The 206-nt window shown below is 37.4% G+C and overlaps 1 protein-coding gene across 1 annotated transcript in view; it reads left to right on the forward strand.

Moving 5' to 3' along the window:
* LOC107558693 (hydroxysteroid dehydrogenase-like protein 2) overlaps positions 1-206 on the forward strand; it is a 9,696-nt gene extending 9,490 nt beyond the window's left edge. The window contains exon 12 of the mRNA XM_016242353.1: positions 12-206. Coding sequence (XP_016097839.1) covers positions 12-68 — 57 coding nt within the window. The 3' untranslated portion in view covers positions 69-206. The remainder of the gene's footprint in view (positions 1-11) is intronic.

The raw sequence follows: 206 nt of genomic DNA on the forward strand, positions 1-206 counted from the left end.
TTAAGGGTGACATGGGCCTTGCCATCAAACTGGAGAAGATGATGGGCTTGATGAAGTCTAAGCTGTGATATGATCACTCACTCTACCATCTCCTGCCTTACATGATGTACATGATCTCTTTTCTAAATCATTGTTTGCATTAAACGCTTTGCTCATCATTTGTTCAGCTGATACTAATTTTAATAAAGGATTTTCCTTTATGCTTT

Source organism: Sinocyclocheilus grahami, unplaced genomic scaffold, assembly GCF_001515645.1.
Source record: "Sinocyclocheilus grahami isolate Dianchi unplaced genomic scaffold, SAMN03320097.WGS_v1.1 scaffold655.1, whole genome shotgun sequence".
Classification (NCBI taxonomy): Eukaryota; Metazoa; Chordata; class Actinopteri; order Cypriniformes; family Cyprinidae; genus Sinocyclocheilus; species Sinocyclocheilus grahami.